Below are 23042 nucleotides of genomic sequence, written 5' to 3'. Positions count from 1 at the left end.
CCCATGATTCATGGAATAAAACTGTCAGAAGGTACACTCCATAGTCATAATTTTGTCTTCTTAAAGGACACCTGAAATATATGAAAAACTAAGTCTTTGGTATAATCTCTCCAATATTTAACGATTTAAAACTCTACATTTTTTTGAATATAAATTGAAACTATAGAATGAATAGAATGAATAGCTTCCAATGAATAAGAGATTTAACAATAAAAACACATATTAAAACAATGTAATATAGAAAAACAATGTCAAATCTAAAACAGATACAGTGTCTTGCTTCTTATGTTACTCCTCCGGTCCCTGTGCTATTCAGGAGAGGGCCTCCTGTGGATATTGTCAGGGAACTGACATCGGAGCAGAGGGGAGAGGCGGTACTTCCCGATTCTGCAGGAGAAGGAACGAGTAAGGGTAGAGAGAGAACGTCATCTGGGGAAGAATGTCCAGGTGACACCAGGAAGAAGGAAGAGGGGAAAAGCATCTTGGAGGAGAGGCTCCGAGACTCTGGCACTGAAGGCAGTGAAGAGAGTGGAGGGCCACCCCTGGGCACGCCCACTCTGCGCAGAAGGGTTTCGCGCAGAGAGGGGAGGCGGAGATTATCTGTCAAGGAGCTTCTATGCTGGAGGAAATTTAGAAAACGCCCACTCACGGATTCGTCGAGCGACTGAGCAGCAGCAGCACCCAAGCTGCTCAGTCAGGGAAGACACACCCCAATCCTAAGCAGTTTGGAACCGCTAGAAGGTTACACACAAGCAACCCCAATTCCCGTGACAGATATGTTCTCATTAGGTCTGTTCTGCTTGCAGTAAGAGAGGGACCTTTAGCGTGGCAGCAGCTCCCCTTTGGAACTTCCTCCCGTTACATAGAATCATAGAGTTGGAAGAGACCACAAGGGCCATCGAGTCCAACCCCCTGCCAAGCAGGAAACACCATCAGAGCACTCCTGACATATGGTTGTCAAGCCTCTGCTTAAAGACCTCCAAAGAAGGAGACTCCACCACACTCCTTGGCAGCAAATTCCACTGTCAAACAGCTCTTACTGTCAGGAAGTTCTTCCTAATGTTTAGGTGGAATCTTCTTTCTTGTAGTTTGGATCCATTGCTCCATGTCCGCTTCTCTGGAGCAGCAGAAAACAACCTTTCTCCCTCCTCTATGTGACATCCTTTTATATATTTGAACATGGCTATCATATCACCCCTTAACCTCCTCTTCTCCAGGCTAAACATGCCCAGCTCCCTTAGCCATTCCTCATAAGGCACCGTTTCCAGGCCTTTGACCATTTTGGTTGCCCTCCTCTGGACACGTTCCAGTTTGTCAGTGTCCTTCTTGAACTGTGGTGCCCAGAACTGGACACAGTACTCCAGGTGAGGTCTGACCAGAGCAGAATACAGTGGCACTATTACTTCCCTTGATCTAGATGCTATACTCCTATTGATGCAGCCCAGAATTGCATTGGCTTTTTTAGCTGCCGCGTCACACTGTTGGCTCATGTCAAGTTTGTGGTCAACCAAGACTCCTAGATCCTTTTCACATGTACTTCTCTCAAGCCAGGTGTCACCCATCTTGTATTTGTGCCTCTCATTTTTTTTGCCCAAGTGCAATACTTTACATTTCTCCCTGTTAAAGTTCATCTTGTTTGTTTTGGCCCAGTTCTCTAATCTGTCAAGGTCGTTTTGAAGTGTGATCCTGTCCTCTGGGGTGTTAGCCACCCCTCCCAGTTTGGTGTCATCTGCAAATTTGATCAGGATGCCCTTGAGTCCATCATCCAAGTTACATATGAGATAGGAACCACCTCTGTTTTCTTTTGGGCACCTCCTGGAGATCACCTTTCAAAGTGAATATTTTCAGTGAAGATTATCCTATCCTATACAGTGATGGGGGAAAGTATTTGATTCCCCTGCTAAATTTGCCCGTTTGCCCTCTGACGAAGAAATGACCAGTCCATAATTTTAATGGTAGGTTTATTGTAGCTGTGAGAGACAGAATAACAATAGGAAAAAACCCAGAAACCCAGAAGACAAAAGTCTGAGATTGATGTGCATTCTAATGAGTGAAATAAGTACTTGATCCCTTTGCAAAAGATGACTTAGTACTTGGTGGCAAAACCCTTCTTGGCAATTACAGAGGTCAGACGTTTGTTGTAGGTGGCCACCAGGTTTGCACACATCTCAGGAGGCATTTTGTCCCACTCCTCTTTGCAGATCCTCTCCAAGTCAGTAAGATTTCGAGGCTAATGTGTAGCTACTCAAACCTTCAGCTCCCTCCACAGATTTTCGATGGGATTAAGTTCTGGAGACTGGCTAGGCCACTCCAGGACCTTAATGTGCTTCTTCTTGAGCCACTCCTTTGTTGCCTTGGCTGTGTGTTTTGGGTCACTGTCATGCTGGAATACCCATCATCGACCCATTTTCAATGCCCTGGCTGAGGGAAGGAGGTGCTCACCCAAGATTTGATGATACATGGTCCTGTCCATCGTCCCTTTGATGCGGTGAAGGTGCCCTGTCCGCTTAGCAGAAAAACACCCCAAAGCATAATATGTCCCCTTCCATGTTTGATGGAGTTCTCTCCATGTTTGATGATGGTGTTCTTGGGGTCGGAGGCAGCATTCCTCCTCCTCCAAACACGGAGAGTTGAGTTGATGACAAAGAGCTCGATTTTGGTCTCATCTGACCACAACACTTTCACCCAGTTCTCCTCTGGGTCATTCAGATGTGCATTGGCAAACTGCAGATGGGTCTGTACATGTGCTGTCTTGAGCAAGGGGACAGCTGTTTTGAAAATGAAAACAGCTGTTTTCATGGTGAATATGGTCCCAGCTACAAAGAATCAAAATTTCAGACAGAAATATTGAATAATGAGTATAAGAATTTAGCAAAAATGTATAAGATATTACTGGAATGGTGTACGAAGGATGAGGAGGTAAAATCAGTTATGATTGACTGGGCCAAAGATATAGGGCATAATATACAAATGGAGGATTGGGAAAGACTTTGGAAAGAAGGTTTAAGATTTACTGCATGCACAGTTATAAAAGAAAATGTTATGAAAATGATGTACCAATGGTATGTAACACCTGTGAAGTTAGCAAAAATGTATAAGATAAGTAACAAATGTTGGAAATGTAAAGAAAAAGAAGGTACCTTTTTTCATATGTGGTGGGAATGTAAGAAGGTAAAATGCTTTTGGGAAATGATTTATAATGAATTGAAGAAAATGCTGGAAATATACATTTGTTAAGAAACCAGAAGCATTTTTACTAGGCATTACAGGTAATGAGATAAATAAGAAAGAAAAGAAGTTATTTTTATATGCAGTGACAGCAGCAAGAATATTGATGGCCCAGAAATGGAAACAGGAGGAATTACCTACGATAGAAGAATGGAGAACTAAAATGATGGATTATGCAGAACTGGACAGAATGACAGGAAGGATCTGGAATCAATGAGATCAAAGATTTACAGAAGATTGGGAAAAGTTTACCCAATATATGCAAAAACTGAGTGATAATAAAATTATGTTTGTAAGCTTTAAGGAAGCTCTGTGAGGGGAAAGGGTTAAAAGGGCAGAAATGTGTAAAAAGTAACAATAGGAAGGAATGGCAGACAAATTGAGGGAAGTCAAAAAAGAGAAGAAAGATGTAATTAAGATGTATGGAATGTATAAATTTGTTTTTGTACAGTGGTGCCCCGCTAGACAAAGAGAATCGCGGAACGGGTTCTTTTCGTCTTGCGAGGCACGACTGTATTTGAAAACTAATAAAAATATAATAATAATAATAATAATAATAATAATAATAAGAAGAAGAAGAAGAAGAAGAAGAAGAAGAAGAAGAAGAATACGGTCCCAGCTGTCCTGAGATCATTGACAAGTTCCCTCCATGTAGTTCTGGGCTGCTTCATCACCGTTCTCCTGATCATTGCAACTCCACAAGATGAGATCTTGCACAGAGCCCAAGAGGTTGACAGTTATTTTGTGTTTGTTCCATTTGCAAATTATTGCACCAACTGTTGTCACCTTCTCACCAAGCTGCTTGGCAATAGTCTTGTAGCCTAGTCCAGCCTTGTGCAGATCTACAGTCTTGTCCCTGACATCCTTGGACAGCTCTTTGGTCCATGGTGGCTACTTTGGAATCTGCTGGATTGATTGCTTCTGTCGACAGGTGTCTTTTGTACAGGTACTGTAAGGAGCTGGGATTACAGGTAAAACCTCTCCCTAGAAGCAGGTGCTTCTAATCTCAGCTCGTTACATACAGTGGAGATATCAGGTAGCCTGACATCTGGCTGGTTGATAGGGGATCAAATACTTATTTCACTCATTAGAATGCACATCAATCTCAGACTTTTGTCTTCTGGGTTTCTGGGTTTTTTCCTATTGTTGGTGCCTATCTCATGTGTAACGGGAGGAAGTTCCAAAGGGGAGCTGCTGCCACACTAAAGGTCCCTCTCCTACTGCAAGCAGAACAGACCTCCTAATGAGAACATATCCACAGGAGGCCCTCTCCTGAATAGCACAGGGACCGGAGGAGCAACATAAGAAGCAAGACAAACAACTGCACTTTAGTTCACTCACAAACAAGCTTCCAAAATGTGTTGACCTTTGGACACAAACTTATTTCAATCATATTAATTTATTTGCATTTTGAAGCAAGAAATGGGAGAAATGAGGTCTAACAAAGATAGCTAAAGCCTTTGCCAGATTAGAGTAGAAGAGTCATTATAACCAAGGATCTTTGTAATATGGCACAATATTTTTTGAGTCCTTGTAGTAGTTACCCGGTAAGTAGGACAGAAATGGATATTAGCAGCTAGGGTCTTGACTATCTTACATATGACCCACATTAGACAATTTTCTCATGTTACGATACCTGTCTGTTGTAATGGTAAGGGTATCTGTGCCCTTGCAGTACCTCTCTCCTACAAGTTTAATGAGCTTCTTCTTTGCATGATCATCCAAGTTGAGGCTTGAAAGTTTAACCTGGAGAGAAATCAGTCTCTTAGCAAGTTGATAGCAAGTTCAACCCCCAGGGTAGAAAAGAAAAGTCAATGAGTTATTGCACATAAAACATGATGTTGCTGCATTCAGTTTTGCAGGTCGCAAATACGGGGGCCTAATATTAGCCCCAAGCTCAAACAGGTGACTTCATGCAAACCACACACACACAAAAATACATCACAGGTGTCTTTTAGATTGAAGTCCTCAAAAGTTGAGCACAGAACCAAGAGACTGGCATCTGTTTAATTTCATCATTTATTCTGATTTTGCTAGTCCTGGCACTATGCACAAGGCTAAGCACAGCAGTAACACCTTGACCCAGGTCACTGGAAACCTTATTCAGGCATCTCCATATATTTTACAGCATGTTATTACAGCCATTGCTTTCCTTTTTGAAAATCAGAGTTAAGACTATACTGACGTGCAGTACCCCAGCATGAGGTACTACACAATCCTTAGAAATAAGCTACGGGAAAATTTGGATCTCGTTCTACTATTTCTCAATCAGCAGAAACAAGGCCAGTAAAGAATCTTAATGGAAAAAGCAAATATTATATTTAAGGGTTGAAAAACCAAGGGATGAAAGTCTCAGAAAGAGCACTAAGAGGCTTTTAAAAAGCCAAGTGCCAGGAAGAAAATCCTAACTGGAGAATAAATAAAGAACAAATTAAATTTTGTGACTCAAAACAGACTTGAGCTGCTCAGTGTAAGAACTATCTTCAAGCAAAGGATTAAGAACATGTTAAACTAACAAAAGCTAAAAGTAGTGCTCAGGTGCAATTTTAGTTTGCTGTATTGTGTTAAGACTAAAGAAACTTGCTACACAGAAGAATTCAGAACACTACCACTTCAAAGAGAAAGTATGAGCTGGGGAAAATAATATTTTTGAATGCTTCCCTAGATAAAAAGTTCCCTGAATGTAGTAAACTACTACATCAGGAAGACACATTACCCCAGCCTTCTCCCAAAGTACTAGTTTACTACACTCAGGGAACTTTTTATTTCAGGTGCTTTAAAAAATGAGGCTCCTTGCCACCTCTGTGGTTTGAAGTAGTACTATTCAGAATTCTACCATTTTGTTAGGTTCTATGCTAAGTAAGACTACAAGTCCTGTCTCACGAGTGTGAGTGTCTTTTGAGTGTCAACAGGTGTATAAATAGAGGGGAGGAAAGGTTCAGAAAAGGGCAACCAAAATGATCTATGAAGAAAGGTTGCAGCAACCCAACTCCCTCAACCATTCCTCATAAGGCTTGGTTTCCAGACCCATGATCAGCTTGGTCACCTTCCTCTGCACACATTCCAGCTTGTGAATATCTCTCTTAAATTGTGGTGCCCAGAACTGGATGCAGGAGTCTAGGTGAGGTCTGACCATGGCAGAATAGAGTGGTACTAATCCTTCCCTTGATCTGGACACCAGACTTCTCTTGATGCAGCCTAGAATAGCATTCACATGTTTGCTGCTGCATCACACTACTGACTCATGTGAAGCTTGTGGCCCACCAGGACCCCTAATTCCTTTTCACATGTACTGCTAGTTAGCCAAATGTCCTTCATCTTATATTTGTGCATCTGGTTCTTCCTGCCTAAGTGCAGAACCTTACATTTGTCCCTATTGAAATCCATTTTGTTGGCCCAGTTTTCCAATCTGTTAAGGTCAACTTGAATCCAGATTCTATCTTCTGTGGCAGTAGCTAGTTTGGTGTCATCTGCAAATCTGATGAGCCGAGAAGAGTTAGTTACCACTGCCTTAGATTGTCTTGGAAAACTTAAAGGACTGTCTTCCCTCATATGAATGTGTGTGTAAATTAAAGATTTTCTTTGGGCTCTTGCTGCAAGTCCACTTGTTCTTTGAAATTTTATGTGTATTTGTGTGTGTAAGAGCTTTTTAATAGTGGCACAAAGTATCTTGAACTTCCTCCTGTTAAGTTAATTCTACCTCTTCCCTGCTGGTGCTTCAGAAAAAGATTCCCCCTTCCTGAAAATTTTGAGAACTCTTAAGTTTTTGAAGGTGTTTTTTTTAGCTGCTCCAGTTTACTTGCCCTTGCTGAGGTTGAATGTAATGGGCCAGTTTACTGACTGATGGTATCATGTGTCTTTTTATTTGGTTATGCATTTAGGATTTGATGGTTTGCTATTTTGTAGACCATAAAAGGTAAAGGTAAAGGGACCCCTGACCATTAGGTCCAGTCGTGACCGACTCTGGGGTTGCCAGCGCTCATCTAGCTTTATTGACCGAGGGAGCTGGCGTACAGCTTCCTGGTCATGTGGCCAGCATGACCAAGCCGCTTCTGGCGAACCAGAACAGTGCACGGAAAAGCCGTTTACCTTCCCACCGGGAAGGTACTTTGATGTGCTTTTGAACTGCTAGGTTGGCAGAAGCAGGGACTGAGCAACAGGAGCTCACCCCGTCGCAGGGATTTGAACCGGCGACCTTCTGATTGGCAAGTCCTAGGCTCTGTGGTTTAACCCACAGCACCACCTGCACTTACTGTGTTCTATCAAAAGCAAGTCAAATTGGGCTGACCAATGATTGAAGAATTTTACCTTCTTTTTAACCAATCTGCCAAGTAAATTTAAGTTAGCAAAGTTTAGTTTCTGTGAGGCTTCATGTTCACATCTTTCCTCCTGACCCCGGCTCGGTTTAATGTGATTTACTCCCAAGATTCAGGTGACAGGCTCACAATGTGCTACATCTTATGAAAAATGGTGCAGTTAATGCACATACCATATTTTGGTGTGACATTTTAATGCTTAGGGATTCAAACCACTGACCTTCTGATCGGCAAGTCCTAGGCTCTGTGGTTTAACCCACAGCACCACCCGTGTCCCTTTTGTAGACCATGTTAAATATTTAAATAAATCCGTTTTCTGAACATTTGAACGTTACAGATTCTGTCATGGCAATTTTGCAACACACTAGATATACACAGATCCTCCCAGGTCACCAAGGTCTCACAGGAGTGGCAAACACATGGCTGGGAAACTGAGCCCTATCACTTGAGCAGGGTGGGGGCACACATAATGGGACGCTTCTCCATTCTAAACACACTCTGCCATAAAAGACAAGCATATCAGAGGGAAGGCTAGACTAGATACTTTGTTCCATACAAGCTTTTTTAAATGCACAGGGAGGGGTTTGTTTTTGTATGGAGCATTCCATCATGCAAATCCCACATGCAATTTGAAATGGTATAGCCGACACAGCTTCATCAGTCCAGCGAGAACTGTGCTGCAGCCCCCATTCAAAACAGTCTCAATACCATCTGCTTTTCACCTTCAAACCTCTCCCTGTCCCATTCCTCCCGGCAGATTATGTTGACAAAGGATTAACAGGACACCACCAGAAGACAGAACAATCCCGTCTCATTTGATCATAAGTGCTAGGAAAAGCCATATGGCAGGTTGCTGCATGTTTAATAATCAACCTTATATGCAGCCTGTTTCGAAATATACCTCTTAAAAAAAAAGTACATGGTTTTTATACAGTCTGTTATCTGCATAAAGTAAAACATTGGCTTGGATTGTAGGACATGATTTTAGCAGTATCTTGTCATACAAATACTGCCATCTACCTTACAAAGTGATTTTAGAGATGACTGAAAATGCAAATGAAATGGCTTTTTTTTACAAAAGCAAAATGTGCTCCAAGCTTCTCAAATCCTAGCCTCCACCAACCCTCATTTTCTCTGCTTTAGGTTTTAAGTGGGGAAGGGCCAGCATGGTGGCAGTGTGTCTTCCTTGCAAGCTAAAGGTCCACGTTCAGTATTCATCATCTCCAGGTTGGGAAGGCATCCTGTTCGGAACCTGGAGAACGGCAGTCAGTCAGTGTGGACAAACTAAGCTAGATGGTGCAGTAGTTTGACTCTGGAACACAGGAAGATGACTTATATTAAGTGGCTTGGGCAAAGCCATTTCTGCTTCTGCAGTATCTTGAATACTGATGGGACAATATTAAATGAATGACCTCACACACAAAAATGGCTGGGAAAAATATGGCCTTATAGATTCATTATCTCTCTCTCCTAATGCTTTGTTCTATATTCAAAATAGGCATCTAACCTGACCATTAGCTTACAGCACTTAAGTCAAATACCATTAGATGTTACTGTATTTTGTGCCAAGAAATGAAGCAATTTCTAATGGGTGGTTCTTCATTTCTTAAGTTAATTGCTTCATCAGTGCAAACAGTTCTTGTACATTGTCTTGCAGTAACAGCAAGTTTAATTTCTGCCTGCTTTGTAATCAAACCAAATGAACTTGTTTTAAGAGCCCTATGTTAAAAATGAAGTTACTTCTGTAGTTTACTTACTGTTAGGGTCACCATTCTTGCTTTAGGATTGCGAACAGATGGGCCTGCTGAAATGTAATCTACTGTGTCAACTTCAATAGGAAAGTGCTGCATACATTTCTCATCATTATCAACATCAGCTGGCCACTCTGTGCAGAAGTCTGAAAAGTGAGCAGTGGGAGCAAGATCACAGCGATCAATCTGGCAATAGCTACTTTGAGAAAAATGTATTAAGAACTTCACCCCTTTCCAAGTAATTAAAGTGGAATATGATGTGAATATGCCAATCAGAGGCATAAAGAGGTAAAGGTAAAGGTACCCCTGCCCGTACGGGCCAGTCTTGACAGACTCTAGGGTTGTGCGCCCATCTCACTCTAGAGGCCGGGGGCCAGCGCTGTCCAGAGACACTTCTGGGTCACGTGGCCAGCGTGACATCGCTGCTCTGGCGAGCCAGAGCACCACACGGAAACGCCGTTTACCTTCCCACTTGTAAGCGGTCCCTATTTATCTACTTGCACCCGAGGGTGCTTTCGAACTGCTAGGTTGGCAGGCGCTGGGACCGAACAACGGGAGCGCACCCCGCCGCGGGGATTCGAACCGCCAACCTTTCGATCGGCAAGCCCTAGGCGCTGAGGCTTTTACCCACAGCGCCACCCATGTCCCCATCAGAGGCATAGCAGTTTACAAATTCCCGACCCTCACCTCTTTTTTTTTAAATAAAAGTCAAGTGCTGAGAACAAAGAATAGCCTGCTAGCATTGCCTTCCACCTATTTTTTAATCAATGAAAGAGATCTGAAACTTACCTTTAAGGGCAGCACAGTGCTTCCTGATGGCAACTGGTGTCAGATGCAAAAAATTGGGGATCTGAAACAAGATGTAACTCATAGTCTAAATCTAATACATAATGTAAAACATCTAAATGAGGACAAAGGATTCATTCAGTATCGCTAAGCAGTAAGTAAAATACTTAAGTAAAGTACTTAATTCGTTCCAGAGGTCCGTACTTAACCTGAAACTGTTCTTAACCTGAAGCACCACTTTAGCTAATGGGGACTCCTGCTGCTGCCGCGCTGCCGGAGCACGATTTCTGTTCTCATCCTGAAGCAAAGTTCTTAACCTGAAGCACTATTTCTGGGTTAGTGGAGTCTGTAACCTAAAGCGTATGTAACCTGAAGCGTATGTAACCCAAGGTACCACTGTACAACAGTTAATTTATATGTAAAAGCACAGTTAACACAACTTGCTTTTTTCCCCCAAGGACTGTGCATTGGTCAGAAGGTATAAAAGTCCAATACGGATATGAAAAAAAACAGAATTTTCCCTTGAAAATAGAATAGGTTCAGCTGTTTTGAACAGATGGAATGGTTCAACTATAGAAATCTGAGGGCATAGCAGTCCAAGACAGAGTATGTATTTGTGGGGTGGCATTGCAGTACCCACTTGACATTATTGAATAACAGTTTATACCAATATTAAAGTAAACTATTTAGAGTCCTTTTGAAAGAAGATTAAGAATAGGAAAGCAAAGGAAATGAGCAAAGCTTTCTGTTACAAGACACTTAACATTATGCAACTGGGGCAGGGAATAATCTCTCTTGCTGTAAAGGCTCAGGAAAAGATATATGGAGTCCATTTCAGTTAAATGCTGTGGAGATTGCGCGCTTCAATGGTACAGGGACAGGGGGAAATGTGACTTACTTCTGCTCGATCTGTCAGTAGCTTTTGATATCACTGATCATGGCATCCTCCTGATCCAATTTAGTGAGATGGGTTCTGAATGCACCATATTACAGTGCTTTTGTATTTTCAGGGGTGTGTTCAGAGAGTAGCACTGGGTAAGTGCTCCTCAAACCCTAGCAATTGTGCTATGGGGTTCCACAGGGTACTATCCTTTCCACAGTGTAATTTGACATCTATATTGTGGGGTCATTAGGAATTTTAGAGCAAGGTGTCAGCAGTATGCTCTACTTCTCCATAACATATGAACCATGAGAGACTGTGAAAGCTCAGAATTGGGTGTCTGAAAATAGTTTGACCACATAGAAATAACAACACGCCTAATGATCCTTCCACTTCTACCCCACTAACCAGGTCCTCAACATTGGTTAGGACCAGATCTAAAATGGCTGTTCCTCTTGTTGCTTCTCCCACTTTCTGGACAATGAAGTTGTCTGCAAGGCCAGTGAGGAATCTGTTTGACCTTATGCTCTTGGCTGAGTTTGACATCCAACAAATATCCGGGTAATTGAAGTCCCCCATTACTACTATCCCCCTTCCTTTTGCATGCTTGGCCATCTGTTCCAGGAAGGCATCATCTATGTCCTCCGTTTGGCTTGGGGATCTATAGTAAACTCCCACAATGAGGTCTCTGTTATTCTTCTCTCCCTTAATTTTGACCCAAATGCTCTCACTTTGGCTTTGAGGTTCTAAATCTTGGATCTCTTCACAGGTATACACATCCCTGACATATAACGCCACTCCTGCGAGTGATCATGCTCTTCTGAAGTTTACTATACAGCGGAAAGGAGCAGCCAAGCATACTAGGACTCAATTTCTTGACTTTAAGAAAGCCGACTTCATAAAACTTAGGGAAGTGCTGGGTGAGATCCCATGGACAGTAATACTGAAAGGAAAGGGAGTTCATGATGGCTGGGAGTTTGTTAAGAGGGAGATAGTAAAGCACAACTTCAGGCAATACCAATGAGACGGAAACATGGAAGGTGCCTAAAGAAGCCAGGGTGGCTATCTAAAGAACTTTTAACTGAGTTAAGATTAAAAAAGGATGTGTACAAAAAATGGAAAAGGGGGGAAACCACCAAAGAGGAATTCAAACAAATAGCCAGCACGTGTAGACACAAAGTCAGAAAAGCTAAAGCACAGAATGAACTCAGGCTTGCTAGAGAGGTTAAAAGCAACAAAAAAGGCTTTTATGGGTATGTTCGTAGCAAAAGGAAGAACAAAGAAACAGTGGGGTCACTCAGAGGAGAAGATGGTGAAATGCAAACAGGGGACACAGAAAGGGCTGAACTCCTCAATGCCTTCTTTGCCTCAGTCTTCTCCGATAAAGAAAACAATGCCCGACCTGAAGAATTTGGAGCAAATGATTCAGCAGAGGAAACACAGCCCAGAATAACTAAGGAGATGGTACAAGAATACTTGGCTAGTTTAGATGTATTCAAGTCTCCAGGGCCAGATGAACTGCATCCAAGAGTATTAAAAGAACTGGCAGATGTGATCTCAGAACCACTGGCAGTCATCTTTGAGAATTCCTGGAGAACAGGCGAAGTCCCAGCAGACTGGAGGAGGGCAAATGTTGTACCTATTTTCAAAAAGGGGAAAAGAGAGGACCCAAATAATTACCGCCCAGTCAGTCTGACATCAATACCAGGGAAGATTCTGGAGCAGATCATTAAGCAAACAGTCTGTGAGCACCTAGAAAGGAATGCTGTGATCACCAATAGTCAGCATGGATTTCTGAAAAATAAGTCATGTCAGACTAACCTGATCTCGTTTTTTGACAGAATTACAATCCTGGTAGATGAAGGGAACGCAGTGGATATAGCCTACCTTGATTTCAGCAAGGCATTTGACAAGGTGCCCCATGATATTCTTGTAAAGAAGCTGGTAAAATGCGGTCTTGACTATGCTACCACTCAGTGGATTTGTAACTGGCTGACTGACCGAACCCAAAGGGTGCTCATCAATGGTTCCTCTTCATCCTGGAGAAGAGTGACTAGTGGGGTGCCACAGGGTTCTGTCTTGGGCCCGGTCTTATTCAACATCTTTATCAACGACTTGGATGATGGACTCAAGGGCATCCTGATCAAATTTGCAGATGACACCAAACTGGGAGGGGTGGCTAACACCCCAGAGGACAGGATCACACTTCAAAACGACCTTGACAGATTAGAGAACTGGGCCAAAACAAACAAGACGAACTTTAACAGGGAGAAATGTAAAGTATTGCACTTGGGCAAAAAAAATGAGAGGCACAAATACAAGATGGGTGACACCTGGCTTGAGAGCAGTACATGTGAAAAGGATCTAGGAGTCTTGGTTGACCACAAACTTGACATGAGCCAACAGTGTGACGCGGCAGCTAAAAAAGCCAATGCAATTCTGGGCTGCATCAATAGGTGTATAGCATCTAGATCAAGGGAAGTAATAGTGCCACTGTATTCTGCTCTGGTCAGACCTCACCTGGAGTACTGTGTCCAGTTCTGGGCACCACAGTTTAAGAAGGACACTGACAAACTGGAACGTGTCCAGAGGAGGGCAACCAAAATGGTCAAAGGCCTGGAAACGATGCCTTATGAGGAACGGCTAAGGGAGCTGGGCACGTTTAGCCTGGAGAAGAGGAGGTTAAGGGGTGATATGATAGCCATGTTCAAATATATAAAAGGATGTCACATAGAGGAGGGAGAAAGGTTGTTTTCTGCTGCTCCAGAGAAGCGGACACGGAGCAATGGATCCAAACTACAAGAAAGAAGATTCCACCTAAACATTAGGAAGATCTTCCTGACAGTAAGAGCTGTTTGACAGTGGAATTTGCTGCCAAGGAGTGTGGTGGAGTCTCCTTCTTTGGAGGTCTTTAAGCAGAGGCTTGACAACCATATGTCAGGAGTGCTCTGATGGTGTTTCCTGCTTGGCAGGGGGTTGGACTCGATGGCCCTTGTGGTCTCTTCCAACTCTATGATTCTATGATTCCTCCTTCTTTCTTGTCTGGTCTGTTTCTCTGAAATAGATTGTATCCCTCCATTATTACATTCCAATCGTGGGACTTATCCCACCAGGTTTCAGTGATGCCTATTATGTCATATTTAGTTTGCTGTACCAAGAGCTGTTGAAAACTTTTCTACTCCATCAGGCTTGTGCAGACAATTAAGAGTACACCCTTCCACAGTAATTAGTTAACTTCTGATTTTAACTTTTTAATAACTTTCATGGCACGGTTTTACATACAATTGTTGGGAACTGTTCTGATTTGTTTTTTATTAGCAGTATATAAAAAAATTATATATAAATAACTTGTGATGAAAGGGCAAGACTACTATACTGTATATCTGTTTCCTTCAACTACATTCTACACTGAAAAAAACAGTGTCTTTGAAATAGCAGGATACAACTGTACCTTTAAGAGTTCCAAGTTCCCTTCTTTTACTGGAGGTACACCCCTTTTCACTGGGTAGCCCATTCGAAGAGGAAGGGGCACACAGGAAGGTTTAAAAGCAGCTGCAACAGGGTACACACTAGTCCAATCCTGATCAACCTCCATCTTCTCAGTTCTGGGAGTTGCAGTCTAATGCAAATTTCAAACAAAAATAAAGTTTAAAATGTGAGACAATTCTATTTTTTATGACAAGATATGCTTTAACATATTTTAACATGTTCTCGCACCCCCCTTATATGAGTCATATAATATGACACATGAGTTTTAGACTCCAACTGGATTAATCCTGGCTCAAATCCCTGTTGAGCCATAAAGGTCAAAGCATGGACTTCAACTAGTTTCTAGCTCTCAACCTAACTTATTAGCAAGGACAAAGCAATTCACATAGCCAAAAATTCATTTATAGTATTTATTTGGCTGTAGCTGAATAAGAACGGATATAAACTGTTTTCTGGAGGGCCTTTTCTGAATTACTTAATGACTTAATTTTGTAATTGTGGTATATCACATGTAACTAACACTTAAAAGTGCTTGCTTAGTAGGTGGAAGCCTACAATAAACACAACACTACATAGTTAAACCTGCGCTTGTGAGAATCCTAGTTCTTTCATAGAGTTTTAATTTCAGGGTTACAGATTTGGAAGAAATGACAGTTGTCAGTATGTTGAAACAGAATAAGATCCAATAGGCTTAAAATATAATCCACATGCATCCTGAGTTTCTTACCTCTCTCCGGTATTTATCATTTTGTGAGGTCCTTCCTCTTTGTACCAATGCGCCTATAATGGAAAATAATATTTCAGAAAAATATATTATTTTATTTAATATTACTGCATATGTGCAAATTCTATTATTCAACTAACAGGCTGGAAGAGAGAATCTTATGGTTTAGTTACCGTATTTTTCGCTCCACAAGGCGCACAGACCATAAGGCGCACCTAGTTTTTAGAGGGGGAAATCAAGAAAAAAAATCTTATTTCCCCCACCCCCACCCCTAAAGAGCAGCGGACAGGCTGTGCGCAGCCTGTCCGCTTCTCCCAGAGCTTCTGGGGCTGCTGGGGGAAGCCCGGGGTTCCCCCTCCCCGCAGCCCCAAAGAGCAAAGAAGCCAAGACAGCGAGCGGGATCCATCCTGCTCGCTGTCTTGGCTTCTCCCCGGCTGGAGGGGCTGCATGCGGCTATGGCAATACCCCCGCAAAAGCCCACAGGAGCCGCACACCCTTTAAGGGCTTTTCTACGAGGAGGGAGAAGGGACTGACTGGCCGCGTCAGTCCCTTCTCCCTCCTGGGGAAAAGCCCGCAAGAGCCGCATGGAGCTTGTGTGCAGCTCTTGGGGGCTTTTCCTGCATGCCTCCCCCCTGCATTCACTCCCTAAGACGCACACACATTTCCCCTTATTTTTTAGGAGTGAAAAGGTGCGTCTTATGGAGCGAAAAATACGGTAATACTTAAACCATCAGCATAAAAAACCCTTCATAGCAGATAGGGAGGCACAGATTTAATTTTGTTAAGTCTACTATAATAGCTTTACCATGGTGACTAACTGAAACCTTCATTTCAAGGCAGTATTCTCTGAGTAGTAGATTTCTGAAAGTTGCAACAGGATGCAGGATTTGGAAGGCTCGACGCTGTGGGTTAAAGCCTCAGCGCCTAGGGCTTGCCGATCGAAAGGTCGGCGGTTCGAATCCCTGCGGCGGGGTGCGCTCCCGTTGCTCGGTCCCAGCACCTGCCAACCTAGCAGTTCGAAAGCACCTTCAGGTGCAAGTAGATAAATAGGGACCGCTTACCAGCGGGAAGGTAAACGGCGTTCCGTGTGCTGCGCTGGCTCGCCAGATGCAGCTTGTCACGCTGGCCACGTGACCCGGAAGTGTCTGCGGACAGCGCTGGCCTATAGAGTGAGATGAGCGCACAACCCTAGAGTCTGGCAAGACTGGCCCGTACGGGCAGGGGTACCTTTACCTTTACCTATGCCCTTTCGCAGGCTTACCATTTCTTAGTTCTGGTTTTCCTTATGCAACTGCTTGTTCCTATGCTTCTAGTCTTTTTCTAGATCTTATACTTCAGCCCTTTCTGCTTGGAATTCTCTCCCACTAGATTCCATCTAGTCTCCTTTAAAGGTATTTTTAAAAACCTATTCACTATTGCTGACCCTTCAAGAACCCACATTCCTACTCAGTAAGTCTCAATTCCCCTTAGTTGTGAAATAAATCACATCAATTTCAGTGACACTTATTTCCTTTTAACGGTGGACAGGTTTTGCTAGCGAAATTTATCTGTTTGTTTATTAAATTTCTATACCGCCCTTCATCAGAGGATGACAGAGCAGTTTACAGAATAAAACACCCAAGTCTAAGGCATGACAACAACAAAAACAATACCCCCCCCCCCCAGTTTCAAAGGGCACAAATTGTTTAATGAGCCCAGGGCCTGGTGAAAAAGGAACGTTTTTGCCTGGCGCCTCAAGGTGTATAATGAAGGCGAACTTCCCTGGGGAGAGCTTCCCACAGACGGGGAGCCACTGCAGAGAATGCCCCGTCCTCGTGTTGCCACCCCCTGGACCCCTCAAGGATCTGAGGGTGGGTTCACGAGGGGAGAGGCGGCCTTGAGGTTTTGCGGCCGTTGTTCTTTGCTTCTGCTGCTGCTGCTTCAAGAGGGCAGCAAGCGTCTTCCTCTCGCAGCCCCCGCGCACCCCTTCCAGGGAAAGAAAGCCCTCCTGAAACGCGCCGGATGTGCGCCGCTCCCTTGCCCCGTCCCGCCCGCCTTCTCCCGTCGCAGCGCCCCCGCGGAGCTGCCCCTCGCTTCCCAGCCCCTCGGGGCTTTCCGCCAGGGAGGGAGGGAGGGCAGTACCTTTGCCGCGGCCGCCGGCGGAGTAGCCAGCGGAGTAGTTCCGGCTCGTCCGGAGAAGGCGGCCTCGCAGCAGCAGCGCGCCCAACGCTGAAGCGCCTCCGCAGGCGGCCGCCATTTTCGCACCGGAGTCGTGACGTCGATTTCCGGCGCTGGCGCTTCGCCTTCCTCTTCCGGCGGCTCGGGGCTGGAGCGGCGCATGCGCGTTTGTGGCGTCTGGGCCGTTTTCCCTCCTCCTCGGAGGGGCGCTTCTCTGAGGCGCCTCTCGCCGCGGTTAGGATTGTAGGTTTTTCATAGGAAAATAGCTTTAATTCGTTGAAGGATGGGGGATTTCCCCCCGCATATATTTCTAAAGGGCGGGGTAGGAATAAAATAGAGAATAATTTTATTGATGAATTGATTTGATTTGTAGAACCCCCTTCATCCGGAGATCGCGGGGGGGGGCGGGGTCACAACATAAAAATACAAAGTGAGAAAGCAAAATTCATAGCCAAAGAAAACCCCAAACGCCAAGGGAAGCCTTGGCAGGAGGCCTGTGGGCGGCGGGGCTGCTCCAGGGCTGCCCGTGGGACTCCAGGCCCCACCAGGCCTTGCCTCCGGGGATCAGGACATCCCGGGAGGGAGCTCCAAGGGCTGCTCGGGAGGAAGAAGACGGTGGCCTGGCGCTTCCACCCGAGAGGTTCCAAATAAAAAGTGAACAGTAAGCAGAGAGAAGGGTTGGGCTTGGAAATGCGTCGTGCACCATCATGCACAGCTCCGAGGCGGCTTTTTTTAACCCCCCTGCCCAGCTGTTTTTCCCTAGCCCTGTTCAGAGACCAGGCTTTGAGGGATGGTGGGCTGTGTCTGTGTGGATAGCAGGGGGAGGAAGAATTCCACACTGCCATACACTTGCCATTTCTCTGTTGCAAATCCCTCAGCTTTGTACCAAATATGGGATCAAAAAACCTCATTTCTCACTGGATGTCTTAATTCTGGCTTCAGCTTGTGCACATATTTGTGTTTGAACCAGGCTCACTGATGCACTGAAAAGACCACACAGCATGCTTGTAGTACCTCCTGAAAATACAAGAGAGAACCAGAAATCCCTTCTAAAGTTAAGAAATTTTAGTTCACTGGACTTGTACTAGTACTTATTCATTAAGAAAACCCAACTGGCAAATATTTGCAGACTACAAGCTGCAGTTTCATAGTTTTGCAGAGTAGGCTTCTATCTGTACCTACTGTAACGTGTTAACTTTCTGAGGAGATGAAAAGCTAGGTGTCACCAATCTGTCACCCTTGGAGACCAAATCCTATTCCCACTGGTGCAAGCATGTTTAGGAACCAGGTGCTCTAATTCCATTTGTTGGGTAGGATGTGAGAAAGGACAGTTGTACACATGTAGAATCTGTACTTGTGATTAGGAATGCTGATGCAACCAGGATTCTTGAACACATGTACAATTCCTGCATGTATACATGCTTTGTAAAGTGAATGGAGGTTAGGGCCAGCATATGCAATCCCACTCCCCTCTGCACTAACTGACCTGCAAAGAAGTTTGTAAAGAAGAAAGCTGCTATGCTTGCTTCCTGATTAATACTATTCTTCCTAACTCGCACAGGAACAGCTGAAATATAGGACTGGTTGCTCGCATTTTCAAGGGTCCTCTCTTGTTCTTTGGGGTTTATCCACACTGAAATTTAGTGTGGATTAGAATCCGATTGTGTCCCAATTTATATAATGTCATCCACACAATGTCACTCAAATCTCAGTGTTTTCTACCAGTAAATTATTTTTTTCTGGATTTGAAGATAATCCACAGGGGAGGGGGATGCATGTTCAATAAATTGGCAGTGGACTCTGTCAGGACTGGTCGTTGTCCTCTTCAGATCACCACAGAAACGCTTCTTGTTCTTTTATAAAACTTTTTATTGCGTATTAACAAAACATTCTTATAAACAGTTCTTAACTATTATTCCTCAGAGTCCCTTCTTTCAGATACCTTCTGAGCTCTGCTTCTCCATGACCAGCCACTCTCAAAATGGCGAAGGCGCCCTTCCCTTCGCTTTCCCGCTCTTTTTCCTACCCTCCTGGCTAGAGCTGGCTTGGATCTCCCCTCCTCCCAATCTGAGCTAGAACTGAACCCTTGCCTTTCCTGGGAACAGCCGGTCCCTCCCTGTTGTTCCTCTTGCTCCCTTCTATTAGATTCACTGCTCTCCTCCCCCCCTTGGGGAATGCTTTCTCCCTCTGATAAACTGAAAACCTCTAACTCTTCCCTGACATCACCCCCTCCCCTAAGCCCCCCTTCCTCCTCCTCGCTCTCCTCTGTTTCTGAAGGACCGAACCCTATGAACTCTTCTTCCTCGCTATCTGTCTCTTCAAAAATTTCTTGAAGATGCCAGTTCTGGGGTTTTGGCTTGTGGGGATATCTTCTATGAAATTCTCTCTGCAATTCTGGAACGTTAATTTTTTCTGCTGGTTCCCATGAGTTCTCAGACTCATCTAACCCTTTCCATGCAACCAAATACTGTAATTTCCTCCTACTTATTCTCGAGTCTAATATTTCATCCACTTCGGTCTCCGCTTCACCCATCATGGTGGGAAAAGGAGGTGGTTCCCTTGAAATTTGATACTTATGTGCTGGTACAAACACTGACAATAAAGATCTATGAAATACAGGGTGTATTCTCATATTTTCAGGCAAATGAAGCTTGAAAGCGACTGGGTTAATTTGAGCCTTTACTTGGAAAGGTCCCAATCTCCTTGGTTCTAGCTTTTTACACTTCCCTCGTATTGGTAGTCCCTTGGTAGACAGCCATACCCAGCTCCCTACTTGGATTTCTTCCCCAACTCGCCGGTGCCTATCTGCAGCTTTCTTGTAAGCCTCTTTAGCTTCTTCCAAATCCTCTTTCAATATCTCATGAATGCACCTCAACTCCTCTATCATTTGTTCTGCTGCTGGTACTGCTAACTGCTCCTCTTGACCTGGGAATGCCCTTGGGTGCAAGCCATAGTTTGCCACAAATGGGGCTCTGCCTGTAGACACATGCATTGCATTATTATACGCAAACTCTGCTAGACTCAACTTCTCTAACCACCCGCTCTGCTGATAACCAGCATAACACCTCAGATATTGTTGTAGTGTTGCATTCGTTCTTTCAGCTTCCCCATTGGTTTGCGGGTGTCTCGCTGACGTGAGGCTTAGCTCCACATCTAGTAACTGCATTAACCTCTTCCAAAATTGTGATGTAAATTGGGCCCCTCTATCTGAAATGATTTGTGATGGCATACCATGCAACCTAAAAATATTATCTAAAAACATCTTTGCAGTTTCCTGTGCGGTCGGAATTTTGGTACATGGTATGAAATGTGCCATCTTGGTTAGCATGTCAACCACTACAAAAATCACTGTTTGCCTGTGCGATGATGGTAGATCCGTTATAAAATCCATAGACACCACATCCCAAGGCCTTCCCGGCGTGGGCATAGGTTGCAACAACCCTGCGGGAGCTGCTCTGGGTGCCTTGGCTCGTTGACATACTTCACAACCTCTTACATATTGTGTTACTTCCTCCCTCAACTTTGGCCACCAGAACTGCCGTGTGATCTGATACAGGGTCTTTTCTCTACCAAAATGTCCTGCAGTCGGGTTATCATGATGTTGCCTCAACACTTTACCTCTTAATTCACCTGCAGGTACATACAGCACCCCTCTCCTGTACAACAATCCATCTTTTTCTTTGAAACCTTCCTCTTCCCCTCTACCTTTTCTCAGTTCCTCCATTTTCTTTTGTGCAAACTCATCTGTTACTGTCAATTGCTGGAATTCCCTGCCGTCCACTACTACGGCTGCACACTCCCACTGATCCGATCTCAGCATTTCTCGCAACTTGGGAGGTGCTTCCCCTTCCATATACTCAGGTTTGCGCGATAGCGCGTCTGCACGAATGTTTTGATGCCCAGGTATGTACTCAATCCTAAAATTAAACCCAGCAAAAAACTCTGCCCACCTAATTTGCCTTTGGTTTAGCTGTCTAGCAGTTCTCCAATACTCTAAATTCTTATGATCTGTTTGTACCACCACCTGATGTGATGCCCCTTCCAAAAAATGTCTCCACACTTTAAAGGCAGCGTGCACAGCTAAAAGTTCCTTATCAAATATGGTGTAGTTTTGTTCTGATTGATTTAATTTTCTAGAGTAGAATGCACAGGGTCTCCAGTCCCCTTCCTTGTCTTGTTGCAGCAGAATGGCCCCAATAGCCCTGTCAGAGGCATCAGTTTCTACCTTTATACGCTTACTTGGATCTAGGTGCATAAGATATTTTTCTGAAGCAAACACCACCTTTAATTTATCAAAGGCCTTCTGTGCTTCCTCAGTCCATCTGAATGGCCCCTTGCCTCTTAGACAATCAGTTAGTGGCGCTGTGATTTTGGAGTAATTACCTATGAATTTACGATAGAAATTAGCAAATCCTAAAAACCTCTGTAGATCTTTCTTAGTTTTAGGTGCCTCCCATTCCACCACTGCCTGAACTTTACTGGGGTCCATGTGCACCCCTTTGTGGGAAATGCAATATCCCAGGAACTCCACCTTTTGTGTGTGGAATTTACACTTCTCTAACTTCACATATAACCTGTTGGTCCTCAATCTCTCTAACACCTGTGTGACATGTTTTACGTGTTCCTCCATACTTTCACTATATATTAAGAGGTCATCTAAATAAGAGACACAGAACTGATCCAGTATACCTGCTAAGACGTGATTGATGAAGGTTTGAAATACCCCTGAGCCATTTTGCAAGCCAAAAGGCATTACCAAGAATTCAAATGCACCATACTTAGTACAAAAACTGGTTTTCCACTCATCCCCTTCTCTGACCCTTATCAGATTATATGCTCCTTGTAGATCAAGCTTGGTAAAGACTGGCTGACCTTACTCTCTCTAAGAGGTCATCTATACGTGGCAGTGGGCACACACGAGGCTTCATTTGACTGTTAAGGATTCTGAAGTCACATACTAATCTTGGTGCCCCTTCCTCACCTTTCTTTTTGACAAAAAAGACAGGAGCACCCCCAGAGGCCGTAGACTCTCTAATAAAACCTCTCTGCAAATTCTTTTGCAGGAACTCCCTCAATGCTGCAGATTCTACTTCCGACATGGCATATATCTTGCTTGGTGGCAACTGTGCCCCAGGGACTAGATCTATCTTGCAATCATAGGGCCTATGTGGTGGAAGTTTATCTGCTTCTTTTTCACAAAAAACATCCTGATAAGCCATATATTGTGATGGAATCTCACTTTCATTCCCCATCAACTTCCCTTCTACCTCTGTTCCCATTACTTCTACCGAGATTTTTCCCTTTTGCCCCAAACAATGTGTCATACAATATATCGAACCAAAAACCAAAGATCTTTGATGCCAGGCAATCACCGGATTATGACGATTGAGCCAACTCATGCCCAGCACCATTGGGTGCCCAGCTAGTTTGGTCACATGAAATGCCCTGGTCTCTGAGTGATGACCCATATCCATTCTCATTGGTGGAGTCTCATAAGTCACTTCTTCTGAAAGTAGCGGTCTGCCGTCGATTGTTTTCACTCGCAGTGGGAAACTCAAAGGTAACAAAGTGATTTTGTGTTCCTGTACCAATTTCTGGTCTATGAAATCTGCTGACGCTCCTGAGTCTAACAACGCCTCTACCTGGACGCTGTGTCCATTGGGTAGTTGTAGTTGCACCTTCACCGTTAGCCCTGGGATAGGTGGTTCCGC

General features: G+C 44.0%; 2 protein-coding genes across 6 annotated transcripts in view; one reads left to right on the top strand and one right to left on the bottom strand.

Moving 5' to 3' along the window:
* Positions 1–17453, bottom strand: part of MRPS35 (mitochondrial ribosomal protein S35) — a 30497-nt gene extending 13044 nt beyond the window's left edge. Inside the window, exons 1-7 of one of the 3 annotated variants that reach the window (XM_077930829.1) lie at positions 17296–17452; positions 15178–15230; positions 14413–14580; positions 10085–10145; positions 9302–9441; positions 4865–4974; positions 2–71 (exon numbers count right to left, since the gene is read on the bottom strand). In XM_077930829.1, coding sequence (XP_077786955.1) covers positions 2–71; positions 4865–4974; positions 9302–9441; positions 10085–10145; positions 14413–14580; positions 15178–15230; positions 17296–17410 — 717 coding nt within the window. In that variant the 5' untranslated portion in view covers positions 17411–17452. Of the gene's footprint in view, position 1; positions 72–4864; positions 4975–9301; positions 9442–10084; positions 10146–14412; positions 14581–15177; positions 15231–17295 lie in introns of all 3 variants that reach the window. The other 2 variants (XM_077930830.1, XM_077930831.1) reach the window with 2 other exon arrangements.
* LOC114596838 (potassium voltage-gated channel subfamily KQT member 1-like) overlaps positions 17453–23042 on the top strand; it is a 360069-nt gene continuing 354479 nt past the window's right edge. For 2 of the 3 annotated variants that reach the window (XM_077930824.1, XM_077930823.1), the window contains exon 1: positions 17453–17992. The gene's annotated coding sequence lies outside the window, so the exon portion shown is untranslated. The remainder of the gene's footprint in view (positions 17993–23042) is intronic. The other variant, XM_077930827.1, reaches the window with a different exon arrangement.

The sequence above is a fragment of the Podarcis muralis genome, chromosome 6 (assembly GCF_964188315.1).
Source record: "Podarcis muralis chromosome 6, rPodMur119.hap1.1, whole genome shotgun sequence".
NCBI lineage: Eukaryota > Metazoa > Chordata > Lepidosauria > Squamata > Lacertidae > Podarcis > Podarcis muralis.
Note: the sequence above shows the minus strand (reverse complement) of the source record. Positions and strands in the feature narration are given on the sequence as shown.